General features: G+C 36.1%; 1 protein-coding gene across 1 annotated transcript; it reads right to left on the minus strand.

Moving 5' to 3' along the window:
* Window positions 1–21,373: 21,373 nt before the first annotated feature.
* LOC131076790 (uncharacterized) lies at window positions 21,374–22,054 on the minus strand. The gene has a single exon (XM_058014116.1). The coding sequence runs from the start codon at window positions 21,914–21,916 to the stop codon at window positions 21,581–21,583; it is 336 nt and encodes a 111-aa protein (XP_057870099.1). The 5' UTR covers window positions 21,917–22,054; the 3' UTR covers window positions 21,374–21,580.
* Window positions 22,055–25,425: the final 3,371 nt, after the last annotated feature.

A 25,425-nucleotide genomic window follows, 5' to 3' on the forward strand; every position in this document is an offset into this window, starting at 1 on the left:
CTTGCATGGTTGGTATAGCCATATAAATTCTACATGAATTCTTCTCAATACATACCTCACCCACTCATTTTCATCGAATGATTGAAAGTTTACAAACTGAGTGAAACCCTTTCTCTGCAACTACACAAATTATGGCTTGGGGTTGCCAATTTCATCCATGATGCTATTGGTATAAAGGTCCAAAATGTCTTCATTGCCAGTTTCCTCGATCTCACAATGAATATAGGCTCGTACATCATCTATATGCAACACTCTATGCGGAATGGAAGAGAAAGCTCCAACCAGGTCAACCTCCATGGATTTGTAGGGGTGCTTCTTGAACACATGACGGGGTCTATCCTTGACCTCAACAATGAGTGGAGTAGCAATGGAGTATGAGGATGCCATTTCAAATTTTCAGAAAACCAAACTCGAAAATGTTCTTCGAAAAATACCTCAACTGACTGTCAAATACCCTAGATCACTCGTTGGATTGCCTTTTAGCTCATTGATCGCCTTGTTCTGCAACTCAAAAACAATATTCATAAGGTGAATAATGACTCGTATTTTCTCTTTTAACTTTGCAAACCCTAATTTTACTTTGAAATAAATGCGCCTCAAATATCCAACCGGATGTCGAAATCAGCCATCAAAATTTCGGATCTCAACTGAAATTCAATTCCTGCGATTTGTAATCCATCTACTACATATCTCATCAAGGGGTACTGCAAGATTTGTATGAGTTTGCCTCCCCCTAAGGCCAAAAGCTCTAGTTACCAGATGAAGATTCTGCACCGAATTCTGGTACAGATCCATTGTCTGCCTTAGATTCATCATTCTTATTGGAGTTGAGAAAATACAACACCAAAGGAGCCCAAATGATCTCTACAAGCTGAAAAACCTGTTACAAGGAGAAGCAAGGAAGCAAATCACAGAAGAAAGAAATACATAAAAAATATGCTCAAAAAGAGAGAGCTCAATATTCACAAAATGTGTAATGCAATAATAATCCTTCTTCTTCATACAATGAAAAGAATGAACTCAACCTTTAATAGGTCAAGAAACCCTAAAAGGGAAAACCTAGGTTTGCACATAATAATTAATAAAAGAATTAATTATTATGCACCTAAAGTTAGCTTAAGTGTAAAAGAGATAAAGGGAACTTAAATAATTAAACAAATATTGTTTAATTAATCAAGTAAATACCCAAATACTCTAATACCCCCCTTAAGCTAGACTTAGGGAGAAGCTAAAACCTAGAACAACTACTGAAAGCAGGAAGGATGGGTCCCGGCAACAAGGCCTGATCAGGTACCCAAATACAATGAAATCTCTATGAACCGGAGAAATAGAGAAAACCACGTGGGAAAAACTCTACTCCAAAAAGAGATGGAAAAGAACACCACTGAAGCATGAAATAGATGCAAACATTGTCTCTGAGAAACTGTTGATCTGAAGAACCTCCACTGAAATAGAACATGACCAGGTAGAGAAGACTATAATCTGTATGAGTGCCCTCAAATGACACTACTCGAATCAGAAGGCAAACAAGGCAAACAACTGAAATCGAAGATACAGTTGGCATGAGAAACCAAAACCTGAAGAGCTGATCAATAGAACCACGGAAGCATTAGAACCAACAGGACAAACCTCCCCATAATGCTAATGAGAGAGAGGGACATGATGCATCATGAAGAACCAGGAACATCAAAGGTGCTGAGAAAAGTACATGGTGTCATGGAAGGAACACTCACTTGACACACATCATGAGGTGAATTTCATGGAAGGAACACTCACTGGACAACGGTAGATGGAAAACAAGGCAAACATCAACCCCCCCATGGCACTTTATAAGGAGTGCATGTACAATAAGACACACGATGTGCAAGATCCCATGTAAACAATGCATGAAGGCACTTTATCTCAATGTGTTTGCATAAATACAATGCTACAATGATAAGAAGACTGGAAATAGAAACAAGAACCAAAACAGAGACATCCCACTCAGAGAAGAGATCCTAGGACCTGAAACAACCAAGATATCCACCAGAGTGCTGAAAAGCAAAAAACTGAATAAAATATGCATGGAGCATAATCTAGAAATAAAACTCATATGGCTGAAAATTACACAGCACACGCTTTCCAAAAATATAAATTTTTCAAAAAACGGAGTTCGAATGCTCATTCTACATCCCTTGGAGTGCAAAAAAGAGACCTCACTTTGACTGGAAAAAAAATAGTCAAACAGAAAAATTGGAAACAATTACCAACACCATGAGGTTCGGCTCGGAACCAGCTTTCCGACGCCTATTTTTTTTCGAAAAAACAACTCTGTATGCCCAAAATATGACCAAAAAACCAAACCCCCCTTCAAAACAAGAGGAAGGGGTAGTCTGGTGGCTCTGGCGAGCGGAGGTGGCCAGTGAGCAGCGCTCTGGTGGCGGCCAAGTGGAGCTCTGGTGCCCAGGTGGTTGTTCCGGTGGGTCGGGCGAAGGTTTCCAGCAGTGGCGGAGCGGGCTGGGCGGAGCTACGGGGAGCCAAGTGGTGATCGGGGAGAAGCGGCGGTCGGGGTTGCAATGGCGGCGATGCGGAAGGCGGTCAAGATGCAGCATCAGGTGGCGGGCCGGGGGCTGAGCGCAGGTAGCAGGCCGGGAAGGCGGGGCTGCCAGGAAGCGGCGACCGGGCACGCATGGGATCGAAGGTCGGCAGCAGCGTGAGGGCTGGAAGACAAGGCCGACGTGGGGCTGGGGGCCGAGGCCAGCAAGGGGCCAGACTGACAGGTCCGGTCGCCGTACAACGGCCGGATTGTCAACCCGGTACACTACGAAAAACAACAACACCAAAAAACTTTTTTCCAAAAAAAAAATTTTTGATTTTTAAAAAAAAAAAAAAAAAAAAAACTATCGCCTTTTTTGGATTTTTTTTTTCAATTTTTTTTACAAGAAATCAAATTTCGGCCTGCATGTCGTAAAAAGGCAAAAAAAAAAAAAAAATTGAAATTTTTTTTTCTTGAACTGTGTGCCAGGGTTGTATGACCTGGATCTGGAGAAAAAATACTCCCAAAGGCTCAGGAACCAAAATACGTCAAATTTTATATGACCATAGGGGTTTTCAGGCCTTCTGAGCATGATGGTGAGGTCTGTTTAGGACAAAGTGCTCAGAAAAAAAGCCTAACCCTAGGTGCATAAAAAAACTTTCTGAAACCCCCGATCTGCTTCCAATGCAAAAATTATCAAAACAAGAACAGATAGTTGCGGATCTGAAGCTCTGATACCATGTTGGAGTTGAGAAAATACAACACCATAGGAGCCCAAATGATCTCTGCAAGCTGAAAAACCTGTTACAAGGAGAAGTAAGGAAGCAAATCACAGAAGAAAGAAATACACAAAAAATATGCTCAAAAAGAGAGAGCTCAATATTCACAAAATGTGTAATGCAATAATAATCCTTCTTCTTCATACAATGAAAAGAATGAACTCAACTTTTAATAGGTCAAGAAACCCTAAAAGGGAAAACCTAGGTTTGCACATAATAATTAATAAAAGAATTAATTATTATGCACCTAAAGTTAGCTTAAGTGTAAAAGAGATAAAGGGAACTTAAATAATTAAACAAATATTGTTTAATTAATCAAGTAAATACCTGAATACTCTAACAATTCTTTACCCACATCTTCTTATGTTGATCTCTGATCTCATATACCTTTCCCTTTTCATCTGATTTGTTCTTGTCTACCGGAGCACTATTTTTTCTTCTGCAGTACTTTGCAATGTGACTGGTTTTGTTGCATGCTTTGCAAACAACATTATTCTACATAGGTCTGATATTCATCTGATTTGGTCTTGTTCTGCACTAATTAGAGATATGTCCAAACATTCCACAAGCATAGCATCTCTTGTTTTAAAAGTTATTCATTACTGCTCTACACATATTTGACTTGTGTCCAAAATTATTTCATATGAAACACTAACCGGTAAAGGTAGGAACATTATTCATGTTGTTCATCATATTGTTACTGTTCATCATTCCATTATTCATCCTACTTCTACATTGACTTGCCATATGCCCAAATTTATTGCAAGTAAAACATCTACCATTGAATTTATAAGCATTAGGTTGTCTTACCAGAGGATTCTTCCTCTTCTTCTGATCAGGCTTTGCATTTCCTTGTCCAGATCCAGAGGATTCACCTTTCTCAAATCCTAGGCCTAGCATATCCTTTCCATGTCTCTGACTTTCCATCATCTCATCAAGCCTTGCTGAACTAGCTTTGAATTTTTCTTTGTATTCATTAGTAGTGGCAAGTTCATCCCTCAAGGTAGCAATCTGTCTTTCAAGTGCTTGACCATTATTCCTTGATTGTGTCAGCTCAAGCTTCAACTAATCATTCTCATAGATAAGCCTAAAGCATTCATTAGCTCTTTCCTTCAATGATTGTGCCAAATCCTCTTCATTCTTCTTCGGGTCTTCAATCTCCTTAGTCAACCTCATGACAATGGATTGCATCTCACTCTTCAAGGCAACATTTTCTCTCTCAAGCTTGTTAACTTCATCAGCTTTGTCCTAATACTCCATGATCTGATATTCTTTCTCCTTCAACTTGTCCATCAATTCCTTCCTCTTCTCTCTACAGACACTTGCTTGATCCTTCAGTTCACTAATGAATTCATCAACAACATTTAGGTTCTTCTTTAGGGTACATATCTCATTTCTAGCTGCATCAAGATCCTCAAGTGCCACATTGAGTTGTCTCTGAAAACCGGAATCCAAAGAATCAATCTCTAGGATTTTCCTCAAGCAATTAAGCTTCCTCGGAAGAACCAAGCTCTGGTCCCAATTGTTAGAATCATAGATCACTAAGAGGGGGGGGTGAATCAGTGATCTACCGAAAATAAAATCCACAAACTTATTCTTTATCCACCAGTTAGTAATGCATAACAGAAAAGAGCATAAACAAGCAACAAATAAACCACAAATCCACAACACCAGAATTTTTACATGGAAACCCGGAAAGGGAAAAACCATGGTGGGGCTGAAACCCACAATATTCATATACTATGGCTAGGAGTACATATATATTACATAGATGGGGAATGCATTTGCATTCAGGCACACTGCCTAGAGCTCGCTGCTCAATTACAACTGCCCGGAAGGCTACAACCTTCAGAGAAGTCTCACTGACTTACAATTTGATTACAATGAGGAAATACAATGAAATGAACTCTCAAGTAACATCTGATAATGCAAGAATGAGTTTCGGGTAAGCACTGAATCTCTCACTGTCTTCGCTCTACTAAATACTTTGTTTCTGTCTCAGTCAGCTACCGGATTGTCTGTGAATCAAATGTGCACGTGAAACTGCACTCAATCGCACCAAAATTGATCGCCAGAATACTAATACACCAAAAAACAATCGCCAATTTGATCTTATATATCCGGTTTTAACACAAAAATAATCTTCTTCAAGTCGGCTTCAAGAAGTGTAACGTGTAGCTTCAAGTCAACTTCAATCTCAAACACAAATATAGCATCGGACCAAAAGAGTGTATTCACATGCTTCCTAAGGATCTTCCCATTCATCAACAACATGAAATCAACCACCAAAATTACCGCAGTCATCAGAAATCATTCTAGACAAAAACAATACCGAGATAGCCTTGTTTTATCGGTTAACTCCAACTTCTGGATAAGATGAATCACGATCGCCGAATTGAATCTCCAAGAAGAGTTGCCATCAATGACAACCCTAGACCATAAATCAAGCATCGGAAGTCACCAAATGAGTGTCAATTGCCAACATTATCTCTCCAATCCATTCTATCATCTCCTCAATCTATCTAATCAACTGGCTAATCTATTGAGTTCACTATCCAATCTATCTAGTTGACTATTCAATCAATTCAGTTAACAAGTCAATCAACTTTGTTAACTGATCAATCTAAATCAGTTCACTCCAAATCAGGACTTGAGTTCAAAATCCCTCCCCATCTCTCATGAAAATCTATATAAACAGCATCAATTTCTCATATCAAGCTAGATCACACTCTTCAAAACAATTGTCATCTTTAAGCAGGAAATCCTAGTGTAATACATGAGAGCTACCTACACCAGCAATTTGGAGAAGAACAATGGAAGTGCAAATCTGGAATAGGGAGTTTGAATTTGTTTAAATCTTTTGACTCTAGCATTTATTCTATTGCTTTATGTTTCAAATCAACTTGATTAGTTAAGGATATGTGATCGTCCTTATTTCCTAATTAACTATTAAATTTAATTATTTCAAGCATGGAAATAGTTTCTATTGATTCTTGAAATATCAATATTAAAATTAAATTCTATAAGAATTAATAAAAATTTAAAAGCATTAAAATTAATTTTATTTATTTATATTGAAATTATGTATATATGTGGTTTTTGTTTTTTTCTCTTTTTTAATGAAATATAATTAAACATATTATTTTGTGAAGATTGACATTAGTCTAAAATTAACTTCAATTAAGAATTCTTACTTGTGAGTGTGAATGATTAGTGAATTATCTTTAAAATTAAAATATCTTTATTTTTATAAGATTCTATTGACTTTTTATTTAATTTTTTTATTCAACTATTTTACAATTTTATATTTAGCTAGTGTTCAATTATATATGATTGAAAGCTTTGATTTTAGAGAGTATTGATAATGGTTATTTTCTATTAATTTTAAATTTATGTACAATAATATGTTTTGAATTATTAATGAATATTAATGGTGAAGAGGGCACTTTTTTCACCTTTGATTTGTCATTATAATTTGAATATTCCAATGTTTAAGGAGAGTATTTTTCATATTTTAATTTTTTGTCTCTCTATTTTAATTCATGGATGGGTCATTATAAATTTGAAAATTCTATCATTAAGGAAAGTGTTTTCCATATTCTAATTTTAAATTATCTCTATTTTAATTCCAAGACGATTCTTTAGTCATTAAGAAAAAGTGTTTTTCATTTTCTAGTTTTTTCTCTCTATCTCCTTATATCTACATCTCTCTATCACTCTATCATAGTGCTACATATATATCTATTTCTCCACCTCCCTTTAAATTTATCACATAGGACATCTACATGGTTGTAAATGGGTTCTCAAATATTTCTCATTGTCATTAATTTAAATCACTAGGGTTTGACCTAGGAGAACTTGTTCACTTATCAAATCAATGTCTCTAGACACCACCTTAACATATGCATATATCTATAAGACAGTGGTGAGATACTTTTCATTATTACATTCTATTAGTCCATTCGCACACAACATGATAATTAATATCAAACTCATGGAGCTCAAGATCCATGTACATCATTCTCTTTATCAATTTAGAGTCTGAAGAATTCATCAAACTAAAATAACTAATCTTTCAACAATGGCAAAATATTCCAATGATCAATATAAATTTTACTAACTAAAAAATTATAGTTCATATAAAAATGTGTTTATCAAATGGGCTTCCTAGTATATCCCTCTATTTCCAACAAACCCTCCCTCCCTCCATCTCTCTCACTTTGGCTCTCTCTCTTTGCATCAACCTCTCTCTCTCTCTCTCTCTCTCTCTCTCTCTCTCTCTCTACCTTTATCTCTCCCTCTAGCTCTTCCTCTTTATATGGCAATCTCCTTATCTCCATCTCTCCATTTTTATCTCCCTCTACCTCTCTCTATCTATTTCTCTTCCTCTTCCTCTTCTCCTCTATCTTCATCTCTATTTTTATCTACTCTAAACTAACTGCACTAATGGTAGGAACTTGACGCTTTGCGTCTCTTGTTGATTAAAAGCATTATAATACATTATGTATAGTTTTTTTAATTGTATTGATTATTATAATACAAAAGTTATTCTATAAATCTATTTTAAAAAATATATAATTTATATCTATTTCTTTCTTTTAAAACTATATATTATTATTTGTAAAAAAATTATAAGAATTTTAAAAAACTTTGTTATTTAAAAATAATAATATAGATTTAATAAAGATGTTGAGTTTCTAAATGATACTTGGTAGAGTTGTTTTTTCAACTATAAAGGCAAAGTGAAGTGTCAATCCAATATCCAGACACACTTTTAAAAGCTGAATTTCATGGTTACATGTTTGAGAAGTTGCCATAAATATATTATTTTATTATATACATGTTTGAGAAGTTGCCATAAATATATTATTTTATTATATTGTTTATTATAGAAAGACATATTTATTAAATTAAAAGTTACTTTAGTTAAGATAAGAATTTAAAAATATTAAAATATGAGAAAAAAAAAATGAATAGTAAAATCTATTAAATCCATTTTCCAAAACATACGTCCTATAATAAATACTAAAATAGATAGATCGTTCTAGATTTTTTTGACATGCAACACACTCCACGTGGCTCCTTGGTTCAACATCATGACACACGATGTTTCCTGCCTTTTAATATAAAGGCCACTTGTTTCCAGTAACTCTATAATTCAACCCAAAAAATGGGTTCTTGTGTAATGTTGTAGGATTTTAGCTTTCATTTGCCTTGCGTTTCAGGGTTTTATAGGTGTGACTGAGGGAGCAGCAAAGTTGATGCACAGGCAAGACAAAGGATACTAGGAGGATACCATCATGTGATAAGTTGAGATATGGACCAGCTCTTGGACCAGTCCATCGTCGATCCAGGTGTGGCTTATTTCCAACACCAACACCCCCCCTTAAGCCACACCTCTTGTGTGCTTGGGGCTCCTAGCCTGGACCTATGCTTTGATACCATGTTGAGATATGGACCAGCTAGGACTCGAACCTAGGGCCTTTCATACACTGCTGGAGTGCTCTACCACTGAGCTACTGGCCCCTCTTGGACCAATCCATTGTCAGTCTGGGTGTGGCTTATTTCCAACACCAACAGGATAGTATAGGTTATAGAGATTTTCTTGAATTTCTTCTCAGTTTAGAAAATTTTGAGATAGAGGTTTTCCTATTTGGAGCCTTGGATATGGTCTAGATGATGTTGCAAAGAGTTTTTACTAGTAATGTTTCAATGTACTTTTGTGGAGTTAAGATTTCATGAGCAAGAACCCTAACAAATCCTTAACTACTGTATCTAAAAGAATACTGAACTTTATTTGTATTTAATAATTGTATGTTTATTATAACATTTAATTAATCAATATATAACTTAAAATTATTAAATTTTATTATTTCACAATTATATTTTCTACGTAAATGCTTCAACACAAATGAAATTTAGGAGAATGAAATTAATTTGTAAATTTTTGGTACATATTTACAGTTGCTTTGGAAAGCAACGTTATATCAAGTGTAAAGTATATTTTAATAAAAATATTTTGCCCAATTAATTTTTTCATTAAAAGCGTAATTTAGATGGTATTAAACAGGTTCAATCCTTTGCCTACAACGTACTAACAGATGTTGCGAAGAGCAGACAGAAACGGTACAACACTGATAATTTTTTGGAAGTCTGATCGTGTATTTGCAAGTTCAATCCATTCGCACAAGTCTTTCGATTGGAATAGCATTAATGTCTGCACTAGTTTACACAAGAGATATATTTTTGGTGGTTGGCTTGTCAAAAGTGCAGATTAAGAATTTGTCAGTAAAAAAAAAATTAACAGCACTGTCAAAAATTTAGTAAAGCTTCCTTAGATGAAATCTAGAGGCAACTGCAATGGAAGCCAATCACTTCTGATGGAGGGAGACTATTTTTAATGGATCAACAAGATAGGGTTCGATGCAGAAGAAAAGCCAGCTGACTCGACAGGTGAAGAGAATACTTTCTCCCTTCAATTCTGAGAACATGAAGAACTCAAAGTTGTAATAGTATGTTGTACGAGTCAACCGAGATACGGATGTGATTCGATATATGTCAATCAAGCTGTCCTTCGGTCCTTCAATACAAAAAAAACTGAAAAAATCAACAGAAAACATCCAATGGCTATGTGCAGTGCAATCGTCTTGCACTTTAAAATAAAGAACGTCAATCATTGATTTTGGAAGCTAGCCGATGCATCTCATATAAAGAGACGCTTTTTGGCGTAAATATAACAGTTAAGTATATGTCACATTTTAATATGTAAATTTTAAAATACATATTAAAATGTGACATATACTTTAAGTTATATTTTATGTATATATTGGCAAGATGTTTGAGAGTGGTTTCAGATCTCTGGGAGTTATAATGTTGATTCTAGTTTTTTGAGTATTCATATAAATTTCAAACTTAGTCAAATTTTAGTAATCAGCATGATCGTATCAACATTCTCTCTATCCGATCTCTCCCTCTCTTTCTTTGCACTCCCCTCTATCTCTCTCTTCCTCAACCCCTACCTCTCTCTCTCTTAGGTCTCACCCTCCCTCTCTCTCTCTCTCTCTCTCTCTAGGTGTCCACCTCTCTTTTCCTCCCTCTCTTTCCCTATTTCATTTGGGCTCTCTCTTTCTCTCCCTCTCTCACTCTCTCACTCTCTCCCAAGTGAGAGAGAGGGAGGGAAGAAGGGAGGGGTTGAGAGAGAGAAAGCTCAAGTGAGAGAGAGGGAAGAAGGGAGGGGTTGTGAGAGAGAGAGAGAGAGAGAGAGAGAGAGAGATCCCAAGTGAGAGACAGGGAGGGGGGAAGGTAGGGATCTCTCTCTCTCAATTCTCCCCCTCTTGTTTCCTCAACCCCTACCTTACCCTCTCTATCTCACTCTCTCTCCCCTTCTCTCACTTAGGCTCTCTCCCAAGTATATCCCTCTATTTCCAACAAACCCTCCCTCCCTCCATCTCTCTCACTTTGGCTCTCTCTCTTTGCATCAACCCCTCCCTTCCTCCCTCCCTCTCAAACTCTTCTCTCTCTAGTCCCTCCATCTCTTTCCATACCTCTCTCTCTCTCTCTCTCTCTCTCTCTTGGACGCTCTCTCTCAACCCCTTCATCAAGAGGGAGAAACTAGAGAGAGAGAGAGAGAGAGAGAGAGAGAGAGAGAGAGGAAAAGAGAGGGAGAGACTTGTGTGTGGGTGTGTGTGTGTGTGTGTGTGTGAGAGAGAGAGAGAGAGAGAGAGAGGGAAGGGTTGAGAGAGAGAGAGGTTGATGGAAAGAGAGGCAGAGACTAGAGATAGAGAGCCCTCTCTTTGAGGCTCTCAACCTAGTATATCCCGCTCTTTCCATCAACCCCTCTATCTCTCGCTCTCAACCCCTACCTTCCTCCCTCTCTCTCTCACTTGGGCGCTCTCTTTGGTCTCTCCCTCTCTTTTCATCAACCCCTACCTTCCTCCCTCCATCTCTTTCACTTGTGCTCTTTGCCTCAACCTCTCCCTCCCTCTCACTTAATTTATCTCTCCCTCTAGTCTCTCCCTCTCTTTCCATCCTCTCTCTCTCTCTCTCTCTCTCTCTCTCTCTCTCTCTCTCTCACACACACACACACACACACTCACACACACACACACACACACACACACACACACGCACACACACTTAGGTCTCTCCCTCTCTCCCACTCGATCTCTCTCTCTTTTAGGTCTCTCCCTCTGGTATCTCTCTTTCTTTCCATCAACCTCTCCCTTACCCCCTCTATCTCTTTCACTCTCTCTAGTCTCTCCCTCTCTTTCCATCCCTTCCTCTCTCTCTCTCTCGTCTCTCACTCTATTTCCATCAACCCCACTCTCTCTCATTTCTATCCATCTCTTTCCCTCCCTCTCTTTCACTTGGGCTCTCTTTATCTAGAGGTGACAGATCTAGAACCTAGGTAGAGATGGGTGAGAGACGTAGGGAGAGAGATAGAGGTGAGAGAGATAAAGGGAGATAAAGGTGGTTAATGAGATAGAGAGGGAGAGGTAGATAGAGGTATATATGGAGAGAGAGAGAGAGAGAGAGAGAGAGAGAGAGAGAGAGAGAGAGAGAGAGAGAGAGAGAGGTAAGAATAGAGATGGGATAAGGAGGGAAGGCAATGTAGAGAAGGAGAGATGGTGGGAGAGACCTAGAGAGGGGAGATGTAGAGAGGTGGGGGAAAGAGAGATGTTCATAAAGGAAGTAAGATAGGTAAGGAGATAGGGAGAGAGATGGAGAGGGAGGTAAAGAACTGGAGAGTGAAGAGACCAAGAGCCTGAGGAGAGAGGGGTGAGAGACCTGGGGGGGAGATAGAGGTAAGAGAGATAGATTGGGAGAGAGGTGGGTAATGAAATAGGGATGGAGAGGTAGAGAGGTAAAGATAGAGGGAAGGAGAGACCTAGGGATGGGGAGAGATAGCGGGTGGGAGGAAGAAGTAATGATCGAGAAAATGGAGAGAGGGGAGAGAAACAATAAGAGAGGGAGAGAGAAGAGAGAGCGAGGGAGGAAGGGATAGAGATGGGGGTAAGGAACCAAGGTGAGGTACAAAGGGAGAAAAGGTGGGAAAGACCTAGAGAAATAAAGAAAGTGAACGGGAGGTGTGTAAAGAGAGAGAAAACATATAGTAGAGAGTGAAGGGTAGGAAAGAGAGGTAAAGAGGTAGTGTTAGATCTTAGGGTTGAGAAGAGAGAATGAGATAGAGGTACAAATGGTATAAAGGAAGAGTGATAGAGAGAGATCTATAGGTTTAGAGTTAGGGGGAGATAAAGACGATGGCATAAAGAGAGTGAGAGAATGTTGATAGAAACATGTTGATTATTGAAATTTGACCAAGTCTAAAAATTTAAATGATCATTTAAAACCTAGAATCTACATTATGACTCCTAGAGATCTAAAACTACTCTCAAACATCCTGCCAATATATACATGAAATAGAGAGAGAGAGAGAGAGAGAGAGAGAGAGAGAGAGAGAGAGAGAGAGAGATTGCACTTTTCAAAATGGAAATGCACTTGTCAAAATGCAATTCCACTTGGCGCACACCAAATAGATTTGGCATGACCAAACATTAAGTTCGACATGCCAAATATTGCAAATGACTTATTTGGCACACACCAAATGGCTACTTTTGGGGAAAAAAAATTGTCAACTTTTTGGTCCCCCATCTTGGTGCACTTACCCATGTTGTGTCTATGAAATGTGAGGCTGTGTTAAACCAAGCTAAACACAATGCACCCTCAACTTAATTCTTCAACACCTTATGCAGCAAAAAACATGATGTGAAGTACAACATCCCATAAACACACGGCATGAGAGCACTCTCAACATCATATAACAATCCACTCTCCATTTTACTTTGGTGGATGTTCACACCCTATTCCAAAGCTATCATTTTGGCACAGGCTAGGAGGATTCTAGCAAAGGTGAATTTATTGAATAGAACACCTATTGTTGCATATGGAGAAGAGTATCAATGTCTTGTGGTAGTACCCATGTCTTCTATAAGCTACATTTGTCTTATTCCATAAGACGCAATCTCATTCAACCATTTCATCAAACACCTTAGGAACATCAACCAAACTACGCACTTAACATGAATGCTAATAATTTTCTTTTTTCAAAAAAATATACCTTTTAACAAAACTAAATCCCTTCTCAATGGTGAAAAAATGGATAAGCTAACCCTTTGAATGGGCATTCTTAGGTAATGCATAAGTGATAGTTGAAGATAAGTGGAAGCTTGTAAAGGTAGGTTGTGGGCAATAAGCGAAATCTGCAGTGCCTTTTTCAACCAAGGTTGTTTAAAGAGTGCTTTGAGATGGAGATGGTCATTGGGCAACATTGTGTGATTGAAACGAGGTCCGGCATTGAAACACAATCACCATCTTTTCCTCGGCAAGTGTAATAGTATGACCACATATTCACGTATTTGTGTATCAAACTGCATTCTTGGTGCGCTAATGAAAAAATATGGGTTTGTACTACTTGAATGGAGAATCTCAAATTCCTTTGTAATTTCCATTTCTTAATGTGGTGAGTTGATTTCAAAGCAACTATCAAGCGCACGATTGCAGGAAGACAACTTGTCAACTAGGCTCTCCATATTGGTTCAATCACTGTTCTTGTCTGCAACCATCTCACTCAACCAAACTCATGGATTAAAGCCAATTGCAACAAATAAACTCTTGGGGAGTACATTCGCAAAACCCGACTACATAGACAAGAGCTTTTGTTTCTCCTTTAAGTTGTTGCTTGATACAATAATAAAAAAGGCTACTGAAGCCTCTTTGCTAACTAAAACCAAGGGAATGGACCGAACATGGAAGAAGGTCAACACAATTGCCTTAAAAGGCTGGCATCAATAGAAATACTAGGCAAATATGGAGACCATTGCTCACAGCGTCCACAACATAGTGGCTGCCCACGCTGCTAAACTCCCACCAAGGTCTCCTTGAAGGGCCCGCAATTGTAGATTTGGAACAAAAACATCCATTAATAGTGATTATTTTGGATAGTCGATTACTTTGAGTGGGAAGAACCACTGGAATGAGACCTTGGGGAGCAAAAAACCTTGACATGCCAAAACTTTTGGATAGGGATGTAAGGCATAGTGGGGATAACCAATCAAAAGGGTGATGCAAGGGAATTGACGGAGCCAGATTTTGCTAAGAATCGAATGCTCAATCGGCATAATTTGGGCAGAATGCTGAAAATTTGAATTTGGAAGATAAACCCTAGTCGTGATTTCTAGAAAGCCCTTCATTTCAAACTCTAAATTTTCTACCCCATAAAAAGAACAAGACAATCTCCCTAGTCAATTTCTAATCCTGTTATTTTCAGTCGGTTAGTTGATGGAAGGCATCTTATTGGACTGACATGCTCAATATTCTTGGAAGATATCTATGCAGTCTTATCTCAATCAGATTCGACTCTGTTACTTAAAAAATATCTCTGACAGTCTGATCGTGTTAATTAAGAAATATCAGCCACAGTGTAGACTTGCTCAAAAGTGAAACTTGTTTACCAACGTGAAAAAGACTGTATACTAGCGTACAATTTGCCGGCTGAAACCTGACACTAAATATACCATATCAGCCAATTACGCTGCAAATTGGCATTTGTTAGAGCTCAATAGCTGCCATCTACATTTTGCATCCATTTTGCAGTTGTGTACATGCTAGCATAGATGCCTGCAACGCCATGCATCACAATTCATTTTTTCTACTTACATTTAAGTCCGCTCTATTCCTGTACATTTCACAAGACCAATAGTAAAACAAAGAGGATGTTGATCCACTAGCTTGGTACAAATGAAAAGTAATTTTGTCTCATGTTATGAACATATTGTGCTTGTAATTTGCAAACAAATAACTGAACATAAGTGCAAAGAGAAACCCACCGTTAAATTCATTCCTTCTACTCAGTCTTAATCCCGTATGGATCAAATATCTTACAGAAAACTTCCCAATCCCCCATAAATCAAAGTTTCTAGCTTTACATTCTAGAGCATGAGTTTTCCTAGCAATGGATACATGAGGTCTTGTGTCCCAATCCCTCAATTATCATAATGATTGGTTTTTTTTGTTCCCTTTTTTAATTACAGGCAAGTAAGACGGGGTTTGGTTAATTATGATGGTAAGAGTTGATTTGGGGTAGGAGGAAAATATCATGTCTGATGTTGCACCATTCTGTCAGGTTATTTAGAGATAAGTTTTAAAAGCTTTAAACTATTTTTAAAAATATTTGTTTTTACATATTTATTACTGGCAGTGTCATTATGGACTTGGTGGATATGTGCTAATTGGCTTTGTTCTCTTTTAATTTGAATTTTCTACTCTCAATATTTTTGAGTTATGAACACAAGATAAATACAAGGTTTTTAACTTTTTTATGTACTAGAAAACTAGACAGTCATCATGTTTCATCAGTTACAATTTGAATTGGTTAAAGATAAGGCAACTGGGGGAGAGGACACAGTCGTTGGGAACCCTACTTTGCACCTCACAAAATTCTGTGGCAGTTTCAAATAACTCCTGCCAGCAGCTTACATTGTAAATTGTCTGCTTATAACTAAAGTTTCAGGTCTACATCATCAAATATGATGCCATCTTAGCATGCATTTTGCTAAGGTCTGTCCAAAATGGTCCTATTCGACCGATAGTTGTGCACTAATCATGTTTTATTGGTGTGCTGATGTGACAAAACATGATTTGTTGCTTTTTAGATCTAACAAATACATTTCATTCAATTATCAGTACTCATGATCAACACTAACAACTTTAAAGTTACAACTAAAGTGCTATAATATTAAAGATCTTGATCATTAAATCAAGATATGGTATAACTATTGAAACGTGCTCAACTATTATATTCTCTCCCCTACATATGCATGAATCAAAATGAGTGTTTTACCCTTGTTTCCCCTTTTTGGTTGCTTAATAGAGACAAGCAAAGTTATTCCAGGCTGCCTGACCATATTCAAGGCAGCATCCTTCATCAGCCTCAGTCAACTGCTTAGGTTAACATGTTAGTAATCCACATTTTACTAATTTTCTTAGCAACTGGCTGTTTGGATACAGAAGTTGGATTTTGGAGGTTACTTAATTTTTTGCATAAATAAATGGACGGCAGTTTCAGTCACTAGTTTAAGAAATTATAGTCAACAGCGTTGGTGTCTGGACATTAATAAATTCTGAACTTTATTTTCTAAAAAACAATTGGAAGCCAGGACTACCTCATAAAATTGAAATTAACATTTATTATTAACTTGTAGTAATGGCGATCAAGCTACCAATGTTGACAATAAAACTACTGTGTATCCAACCACCAATGTTCTCCGTCATGTAAATCTATTTTTTTAGCAGCTCAATATCCCGGTCAATAGTGAATGATATTTCATGCCTCCCTAAAAATTGTATTTAAGCAATTTCCAATCAGATAATGGGCGGGAGAGGCATGCTAGCTCTACGCCTGGATAAAATCTAAATCCCTAGACACAAAGTATATCCCATGAAATAAACTACTACATTAGACTATCGGCATGCAAATGATAAGACCAAAGGCTCTATGAAATTGGTAATTTAAAAAGATATAGAAATGAGCTGAGGAAAAGAGGTTAGATTAAGTGAAGAGGGTAAATGATGAAATAAATTCCAAAGAAGAAAATGGCGATTATTTTCACCCTCTCGTATTACCAAGATTACATTGCAAAATCTCAATTCATATCAGTACTCTTTCCGTCTTTCGTGTATGACTCAATCCATCGGTACAATTTGAGTGGGTTGTACCTCAAGAGAGAGATCTGCAATAAGCATACCTGTACGGCTGTACCTCTTCCAAACTTTACCAATGCATGCTCAGGTGCATGCGTCAAGCCAATCATATTCATGGAATGTAAAGTGCCCATAAGTAGTACCATTTCCGGAAATACTAATCTTTTCTTTCAGAGCATGAGTTGAGAACTAAGTTACTAACTCAATATTTAGTTTTGGCTGTTCCACCTATCGGTGTTGTGCTTTTTTAGCTACCTATTTCATGTTTTAGATGAAAAATAAAATTACTTTATTGATTAATTATGGCAGCAGTTTGGCTGGTGGTGGCCGCCTTTATGGGGTTTTGGGTAGCACTGGCAGACTTGGGGGTGGTTTGTAATGAAGCTGATTCATTCTCTGTTTTGGTCATTTGCTTGCATACACTGAATCGGATTTTGGTCTCTGACTGCTGCAATTATATTAAAATCACATGCATCGTTTTTTTTCAAAAACATTTAGAAGGCTCAAGAAAACACAATTTGGGAATCCATTGTTGAGCCCAAAATGGCTCGATTTGCTTACTGTTTGTTTATATCAAGGCCTTTCCGTAGGTGATGGTCTCTTACACATAAGTACGCAAATTCAAACAAATTTTCATAATTTTCATTAATCTGATTAATCTGCACTAATGACAGTGCAGTTATGATTGTGAAGTTTGGAATTGTGCTTTCGAAGGATTATAATGAGATGCAACTATGGAATCTGCCTATGAAATATTTGAGTAATTATTACATCTTGATCTGAAACCTCATATGCACACCCCTCTCTAAGCATCGGAATTTTATGCGATGATTATTTTTGAGTAAACAGTCTACCAGTTTGACATTGTCAGAGTTTATATTGATCGTATTAAATCACTCCTGAAACTCTTATGTTATTCCTCATTCCCAGAGTATTACAGTCTTGTATATATGACCAGCACTATTTTCATTACAAAATTTAGCAAATTCAAAGGCTAAATATGAGGATGGGTACAAGAGTGCCGCCACAACTGGATTCCTAATTTTTATAAAAGTACTGCGGTTTCTGTGAAGTTTGGAATTTCTGTTCTACATTTCATTGCCCTTTATGACTGTAAGAGTGTTTTATATAGATTCCGAGTCTTACTCGGAGCATGTTTTGTTTGAAGAAAAGTCTTGTCAAAGTTTCAAATTCTGTTTACACTGTATATCATCTAATGTCATATTTCTGTCCTGTAATTACTATTCAACAAAGTTACATGCTTTCGTATGCAAAAAAAATAATAAGACATAAATTAGGGCAAACGATTAATCATGCAACTGTTGATTCTCATTGAGATTTTGACTCAATGACTTTTCTCCATATAACTATTGCCCATGTTGGTTCTTAAAGTTTCCAGCTTAATTCATTTATTAATCGAGCGAAGAGGAATTTCCAAACATCTATTATTATTATTTTTGCATAAAAACTTATTAAACACAAAAGAGAGATGCAATGCAAGAAGAACTAGCAAAAATCACCCAACAGAGAAAATAGCTACACAATCCTATCCTCCCTAACATATTATTTAGTTTTTTCTTGTTTTGACTTTGATGATTATAACTTATTTTTAGGCAATTTCAGTTAACATCTATTTTTAGGGGTCTGCAGATGATTATCATTAAACCCTGCTCTACAGCTTTTTTAACTTGTATTGTGTGGATGCTGTCAACACACCTATTGGCATGTCCAATGCACCTCAGGGTGCAATTGCTAGCATAGAAATACTAATCATACCATGACCATTCTATTTCTTCTAATTTAAACTCTGAAACATTGCATAGTAAAATATAAATAGCTTCCCCACTAACCTTCAAAAATGTTGACTAAATAATTACATACGTTATGAAATTTTGAAACACTATTTTCTGAGCATTTTTATTCTTCAGCACAAATACTGCCAATCTGATGTTTGATTCCAACTCTCAGTAATCTGATAAACTTTCAGCTATTGAGTCATAATAACTTTAGCAAAAGAACCCAAATTCTCTCAACATTATTAAGCCTGTATAAGGTCATTACAGAAATTGCTTGATCTGTTTTTTTATCCTAAGTTTATCAGCTTCGCCAAATAATTCTTAATCTTCCAAACAAAATGGTCCAAATCTTTCACAAACTAAATATTTTTTTCCAAAAACAGACCTAGATTGTAAACATAAAAAATTAGGCTTGTCATTGTTAATATAAATTTTTCATATGCAACTTTTAGTTTTCTGAGAAATTCTGTTTTGGGGCCAATATGCTACCAATTTGACCTTTAATACAATCCCCTTTCCACGTAATCGGTTATACTTTCTGCAATTCAATCAAAGCAACTTGCACTAAAATAACCCGAATTCTGAGGCAGCACACAGACTATCCCTGGAGAAATGAAGCCCATTAAATGTGAACTTTCTTTATACGTAAGAACTTAAGGTTCTATTGGACCCTCAGCCTCTGGAGCACAACAGAGCCTCCCTTCCCCATGTGTATAAGCTCAGTTGTTGACAGGGCTGCTCGATCCTCGGTATTCATTGCAATAATGCAACTGTTTCACCGCTCATTGACACCCAGTGAACCATTTAACGTGCAATTTACTAAATCATATCATATGCTAATTTGACCTAAATTAGTCAGATCTGCAAAGTCCGTAAATTCACAGTACGCTCCACCATACTAGATTGAATATTTTTTACCAACCAAAATTTTCAATTCATAACAAGATTGAGTTGGTCACCAGGGTAATTTTCATTATCCAGTCTTAGCCAATTGACTAATTTTTCGCAACTTCAAAAGATAGATTTTCTACTTCAAAAATTTTCTAGTACTTAAAGATCAGCTAAATCTTTATATACACGCCACATCAAATTGTTGCACATGCAGACATTTGCAAAATAAATATTTATATAAAATGCACATAAACTTGTTAAAACATGCAGACATTTACAGGGTCTATAAAAGTGTTGATAACAGCCAATATATAATTATTTAATTTGTACATTAAATTGCCATACATGCAGACATTTAGGAGACATAAACTGGTATTAGCAACAAAAAATTCTAGTCCATTCACCGCAATAAAGGCCACATCTACATTTATAAATTTCAGAAATGTAATCCACGATTTTATCTTAACTTCATTAGAAGCAGATCATAACCAAAAAGGTAGGGGAAATTGTCTTTTAAGCATTTTTCTACATTTGTATTAGCCTTTTTTTTTTTAAAGTGGCGGAGGACTGTACTACTGTTTTAAAACATTATCCATCACTTCAGATTTTCCCCTTTAGCAAAAAAAATTAAATATCCTTCAAATACTATGTGACAAAAGTTCAAAAAAAAAATTGAAAACCCTTTGAAATGCCAAAAAAATTGGATAAAAAGAGGTGAAGATTAAAATGCTTATAATTCCATGGAACACTGAAATGGGTAGTCACTATGTCTGCAAAAAAGACCATTTAAAAAGAAAAGAAATTACCATTTAAATCCTCCAATTTCCCTAAAAACCAACAAACCCTTGAAAATTTTGAGAATATGAAGCATTTTTTTATTAGAAGTTCATTATATTTACATATCCCCCATGATGAAAGAAATTTTTTTTATTATGTTTACATGTAATCCCATGAAAAACTGAAATGGGTACTCAATGAGCCCAATAAATAGTGATTTCATGTTCTCTCCAAATTTAATTCAATGGTGTCAATAGTGACATGTTGTGATGGTTAAGTTGTTGTGTTGTTGTTCTTGCTATCAAGGTTCAAGCCCCACCGGTTCATAACTCCAGATTAAAAGCGTTTACCCCTTTTTTTTTTAAAAAAATTTATTCAATGACAACCCTTCAATTTCCCTCAAACCCTACGAGCCCTTGAAAAAGTTGAATAGCAAAATTAAGGCTAAAAAATTTGCATCAGATTCACACATCCCATGTAGCACAACAGATTTTCAATGACCTCAACAAAAAGTGAATCGTCTATTTCCAAACTTAAACCTTCGATTTCAATCAAATCCTAAAAGATCTTGATAAAAGACGATAAAATGCATTAAATTTGCATACCATCGCCATCACCTGTATTTTCAAAATGCGTACTCAACAAAACCCCCACGAATGATTTCTTTTTCCTTTATAAATGCAAACCTTCACTCCCTCAAATCCTGAAATCCTTTGAAATTATGATAAGAGATTCTTTGTAAAAAAGGGGGCATTAAATTCGAATAGGAAAAACTGAACTAGTTGCTGTACGAGCCCGACCATTTTTTTTTTTAATTTTTTTTCAAATTCAAACCTTAGATTTTCTCAAACCCTAAGAAGCTTTGAAATTGTGATAGATATCATAAAGAGGAAAAGGATAGATTTACATGTAATACTACAGAGACACTGAAATAAGCATTAAATCAGCCATAAAAAAAAAACAGGTTTTCCTTCAGATTTCTTTCCGAATTCAAACCTTCAATTTCCATCAAACCTCTACTTCACAAAAAACCTAAGAAAAGCCCACAAAGTAGGGTAATCATATCATTTACAGTACCGATCTGCTTTCTTCTTCACTCTTTCGTTCAACGCCTCTTCTGCTTTCTTCGGATTGGCCACTCCAGCAAACCCAAATTTTTTTGCCTCCACAGGGAAAAGCTCTTCGTAATTCTTGCGCGAGGTTGGATCGATTGTGGACACAGGATTAGTATTGCTAGTGTTGTTATTTTCTTGCTTTTCTACTGCTGGAACACTATCTCCTTCTACTTCGGCCGCAACCTTTTTCTTGTGCTTTTTGGCCTTTTTTATGGCCTTCTCTGGGCCTAAACCGCCCTTGAATGTGAGCTTTCCTCCCTTAACTCGTTCGTAGGGTGTCGACATTATCAAACGTGAGCTACCTGCAGATGCACTGAGAGAAAGTTGTGAGGATTTCTCCACAGAAATTTGTGGCTAGAAATATTTCTTGTGAGGTTTTTATCGTGCTAAAGCAAAGCATTTGTATAGTTTTGGGTGCTTCTTGGAAACTCTAAAGTTTTTTAAACATTCACCATTAATAGTAGTTTATGGTCAGCTATCAAATGTATCAATGGTTGAATGTTGCATAATTAAAGTTTTGATTTCTTATTCATGTGGGTTTAGTTAGTTTTGTTTAGTGTTTATTATTTCAAACAAATTTAACAATAGTCATCGATGTCGTTTTTTGCTTTATAAATTAATTGTTGATTTTTTTATTTAGTTTGATAATTAATTTTCTATTTTTGTTTTTTGAATTTTTGATCTTTTGTTATGTTGAATAGATCTCAAGGTAGTAGATCACGTCATTTTTGGTTTGGAACTTTTGATCTTATGTTATTCAATTTAATAATGAACTTCTTCATTTGCTCAACCATCTCTGTGTTGCATAGATCTTGAAATGAAGTTGCTACTAAATTACGTGTGTACTTGATTTGCATGTCATTGTAAGCTACATTCCAAAATAAAGCATTTTCTTGTTTCCAGTATTGCCCAACTATGCAAAACACATAAACTCTCTTCCCATATCTCTTATTTGTGGTTTCTATCTATTTGTTTCACACTAAAGATGATGTGAGTTAGTATTTAATTGAGCTATGAAAATCTATGTTCTTTGAGGGCTATTGGCTTTCAAATTGGCCTTTGTTGATGGTCAGAGTTAGTTTAAATTCCTCAAGGATTCTTTTTTCTCCCTTTCCTTTCCTTATATACAGATTGATGGCATCATGGACTATAAAAGACCCTTTCCTTTTCCTGATGCCTTTTCGTACATAAACTTGTGAAAGTTATCTATAGCTAATGTCTTTATTTCTTTGTCATTATTTGAACAAGCTTTCAAGTGGATTTGTGACTTGTTCATGTACCTACTTTTTTTCTTCATCCATGATTGCTTTCTTGTGGCTAGTGATTTGCATTCATCTACCTAATATTTTTAGATATCTTTGAAAGATGCATCATAGTAATGACTTCAATAGAAACTATTTTTGTTTCAAATAGAAGAATCTTATAGGGGACTAAATTTTTCAACTTGAATTTGCTTGTGATCATACATTTTTGGATTCTTAAGTGCTACTAGCCCATATTTCACACCCATAAAGCACAACCAGAATTACTAACAATCTAAATAAAGTTTGAATGGCTTTCCAATCACATAGCTACATGTCTTTGAATATATTTAAAAGGACAAAAAAGAATGTGCATACACCTCCCAAGGGAAAGAGAGCTTGGAGATCTTCAAGCAAGGATGCACACTTCCCAAGAAAAAGAAGAGGGGATCCTCAAGCAAGGATGCATTCCTCAAAACAAGTTGTACATGCCCCCATTGTATAGGTGAGGACAACCACACTAGAGACTATTATGGTGCTACCATAGAAAAAGAATGGTTGCAATCATGCATAACAATGAGCCCTCATAAAGAGCTACAAATGTCACATAGTGAGAGCAACATAATAGCAAAAAGTGTTATTTAGAAGGGACAGACAAAGTTGAAACCTATTGTCACTTGTCATATGAATGATAGCAGATTCAATAAATTGGTGTACTTTACCTTTCAAGGCTTGACATTCATTGTTGGAATGGACAAGCATTTGATGATACGCACAAAATTCTTGATTGTGTTTATGAACTTTCTTACATTTTTGAGGAGGAAGAGTAAGCAAGTGGGTTTTTGAGAAGCCACAAAAAAATATACTCTTGTATAGATAGAAGGTGAGGAGTAGAAATCAATCCTTTCTCTTGTGGAGAAAGGTTTGATCACTCATAAGAATAAGACATAGAGACATTAGACAATGGAAGAGAGATGTAGACAAAGGAGAAGGTTGGAAACCTAAACCCTCTTTAGAAAAGTACATTATATGTTCCATAGTAATCCTAATGCTTTGTTCCATACACCCTAAACCATTTCCATTGTAATTAAATTGAGAGAGAATTTTAAAATTGATCCCATGATGTGTCTCCAAATAAAATGTAGACTCATTAGAAGAAGAAGAAGAATTGATTCTTTCACAAGAATGCAAATTCTTATTAAGTGTTGAGATGTTAGGATGAGAAGCTTAAATTTAGATTGAATTAGTCCATGTGGGGAGAAGCTTAAAGAGCCCCAATCATCATTAAAAGCCATGTGTTAGAAGTGGAAGTTGGAATAGATTCAAAACTAGCTTGCACAAATAAAACAATAGACTCCTTCATGGTATTAAGGACATTGCATTCTCCAACAAAGGAGGGTGTAAATTCTAATCAACCTCAACCATAATGTAAGAAGGCATCCTCTAGTAATGAAAAACTATCAATAAGAGGAGGTGTGTCTACTTTTATTAAGGATGGAACCATAGACTTAAAAGGAGATTTAGGTCCTACTTATATTTGTAAACAATTTTGTGGATTTTTATCGGCTTCTATTGTGTATACTTTATTGTCATGTATGAATTTTATCATGTGATAAAGAGTAGATGGGACTACATGAATAGAATGAATCTGTGGTCTACCTAAAAGAAGATTGTATGTGAGAGTATCAGGAATGACATGCATAAGCATGAGTAAAGTCACAAGTCCTACCATAATAGGTAGTGTGATTGTACCTAACAAGTGTCTACCAAAATTGTCAAAGCTATGAATAGATAAAGAATCTAGTTGAATAAGAGAGGTATCCAGATTGATTTGATATAACAAGTTTATGCTACAAACATTAAGATCTAATCCATCATTAATTAAGTTATGTTTTATTTCATGGTTATTAATGAGAACTATAATAATAAGAGGATTATATTGATTTATAACTTCCAAAGAAAGCAATTCATGTTGTGAGAACACAATGTCCAACTTTGTTGCACATATAATCAAAAAAGGTTGCTACGTCATTTAGTCTTGTAGAAGAAAGGACAACTATCTTCTATAAGACCTATTGGAGCATCTTGTGGGGTGTGTAGAATTTTTTTGAATCAAGTCCCAAAGGGAGATCTCAGTTGGAGTAGCATGAAGTTGCTCAACAAGATCATACTCCTTACCAACATGCTGTGAAAGATGAGGAAAAAAGGTTGAGAAAAAGGAAGAATAACTTTATTTCTTGTTTATTTTTTTTATTGTTACAAGTATTATATATATGAGTGTCTATGTGATAATGAGGTAGTTGCAACACATGATTTTGATTAATTTTATTATTTTGAGTAAGTTATTTTGTAAAGTTTATAAAGTAACCAAGGGGTCAAGATAGGTTTTTAACACCTTGGACAACAATCACAGATTTAATTTGTGGTTGGGAGTTTCAAATTCCTCTAAGAGTAATAAAAGGTTTAGTTTGAGGCTAGGGAACATTAGGATGAATATGAACAATTGAAAGTTTCACAAGTTCACTTGTATGATGAAAAACATAAATCGATTGA

Source organism: Cryptomeria japonica, chromosome 11, assembly GCF_030272615.1.
Source record: "Cryptomeria japonica chromosome 11, Sugi_1.0, whole genome shotgun sequence".
Classification (NCBI taxonomy): domain Eukaryota; kingdom Viridiplantae; phylum Streptophyta; class Pinopsida; order Cupressales; family Cupressaceae; genus Cryptomeria; species Cryptomeria japonica.

What these genes read in the sequence shown, in the direction of transcription:
- LOC131076790 (XM_058014116.1), bottom strand. Translation starts at nt 21,916, where the DNA reads ATGTCGACACCCTACGAACGAGTTAAGGGAGGAAAGCTCACATTCAAG.